A 2,021-nucleotide genomic window follows, 5' to 3' on the forward strand; every position below is an offset into this window, starting at 1 on the left:
GAAGTAAGAGTTTCTATTTTCAATATGTATAAAGCAATGGTCTATCATTTCGAAAAAGTCTGGCTAGAAAGTCCATAATTACCTGGTTCTTAAATAATTATGTATAATTTTTGAATCCATATATTATTTGTGAAATATAAATACTTCATTCATATACTATTTACAATAGAATAAAATTGTTTATTTAAAAACGGATTAAAGCAACATATATTAATCAAATTTATTCAATAATAATATTTTCTTGAAGTATAACATATGTGAAATACTTTTCATGTGCTATCCATATAATATTTCTTTATATATCTTAAGTTTCTATAAATTGTTAAGAGTCGTATTTAAAATGAAAATTGATCTAAAGTCCTTGCTACTAAATTCCATGGAGAGTAAAAAAACTTTATATTTTCGTAAGCGCGTTTATTTTGGTAAAAAATGGTCAGTCTTATAGTGTTAACATATGAACTATTTGCAATACGTAATGTTTTTAATTATTAAAGTTTTTCTATTGAGTACGAACTGAATGGCAGATACATGATTGTGAAGAGCATGAAGTACATTATGAATAAATCGAAGTCACGGTTAACGTCTAAAAATAAGCAGATTTTAATTAGGACTTGCATTGGTTCACTTAATGAAAGCAATATTGAAGTTGTGGCAGCGGAAACTCAAACAATACATGTGGATTTGGTAAGATCTCTGAATTAATCAGTTAAATACTTTATGTTATCAATATTTACAGGTTTCTAATGGCACACAAATTCTTCACGGTGACTTAAAATGCGATAACCACCAGTCGCGATATAGTCAAACGGTTATAGATGTTGAAGCCCATAGCGTCCAAGCTACTCAGTCCATGACTTCAAAAGCTAACCAGACCAGTAAAGTGCATCTTAGTACACAAAGCATGCAAGCAGAGGTAGAAACCTTTAATTCTAAAACACAAACTGAGGATATGGAACACATCGACTACTTGAAAACTGAGAAAACAGAAAATTTAAAAGCAATAACAAAAATTGGAAATCTTGTGCTGAGTAACACCGCATTGCTGACTAAAAGTTCGCAATATCTTGAAAAGATAACAGATTTAATTAACTTGAACAAACGCTTTTCCAAAAAGGAATCACAACTGTAAGTTTCCATCCTTCCATTAGATCCTTTTATGCATATGCTTTTCATTTAGATTGGAGGCATGCAAATTTTGGGAAAGGCGTAATGTTTCCCTCAAAAGCAGAAAACGTAAGAAGAGACGGCCTAAAGTGTATATTGTCAAAGCAGCACCAAAGAAGGACTTCAAGTAAGGATACACAATGTATAAAAATTATTCTTGGCTCTATCAATTAATAGCTATTATTGAATCTTGTTCTTATAAGTTTATATTACATATTATACGTTTCGTATTACTTATAGGCAAAAAGAGACACAAACCGTATTCGAAATTGAATTGTCAAGCAAAGCAACACAAACCATTGATTTCTCAAAGAAGAAAAAAAACTTTTTTTTCTTTTAATACAATGTAGTAGTATGTAGTAAATTATATGTACTAAGAAAGAAAAATTACAGTCTTAGCCGAAACTCTGTCTTATGATTATTAAATGACAATCAATAAAGCAATCATTACTACATTAACCTCCAGTTCAACTTTGACTTTTAAATTACTTACTCATACTAAGGCTTTAAGTCGGAACTGAAGCATAAGCCGCAAATCGAAAGAAACCGATATTTTTGTCTGCAAATACTGCAATTGAACCGAAAATATTATATCAGTTTATTTCGGTTGAGTACCGCACAGTTCACTCCGTGCTTATATACAGTCAAACTTCCATAACTCGAACCCCAATTTTGCAAAGAAAAGGTTCGACTTATGGAGACTTCGAGTTAGAGAATTTTTTTATTTTTTTTTTATTTTTGTAAGAAACTATAATTACATTTTAAGATATTTATTTATTTGCAATCAAGTAAAGCACAGAAGTTATAGTAAAAAAAAATATTCAGAAGATAAGATTTGGAGTTTTAATTTTTTTATT

The 2,021-nt window shown here is 29.7% G+C and overlaps 1 protein-coding gene across 2 annotated transcripts; it reads left to right on the forward strand.

The window, feature by feature from the left end:
• Window positions 1-247: 247 nt before the first annotated feature.
• On the forward strand, window positions 248-1,635 carry LOC119669748. 2 transcript variants are annotated; one of them, XM_038079763.1, is made up of 5 exons: window positions 248-432; window positions 495-684; window positions 737-1,125; window positions 1,178-1,291; window positions 1,405-1,635. In XM_038079763.1, the coding sequence occupies exons 1-5, from the start codon at window positions 272-274 to the stop codon at window positions 1,502-1,504; spliced, it is 954 nt and encodes a 317-aa protein (XP_037935691.1). In that variant the 5' UTR covers window positions 248-271; the 3' UTR covers window positions 1,505-1,635. The 2 variants fall into 2 exon arrangements, with proteins under 2 accessions (XP_037935691.1, XP_037935692.1); XM_038079764.1 differs by lacking the exon at window positions 248-432 and having other exon boundaries at window positions 439-684.
• The last annotated feature ends 386 nt before the right edge of the window (window positions 1,636-2,021 follow it).

This window comes from Teleopsis dalmanni, chromosome 1 (genome assembly GCF_002237135.1).
Source record: "Teleopsis dalmanni isolate 2A chromosome 1, ASM223713v2, whole genome shotgun sequence".
Taxonomy (NCBI): domain Eukaryota; kingdom Metazoa; phylum Arthropoda; class Insecta; order Diptera; family Diopsidae; genus Teleopsis; species Teleopsis dalmanni.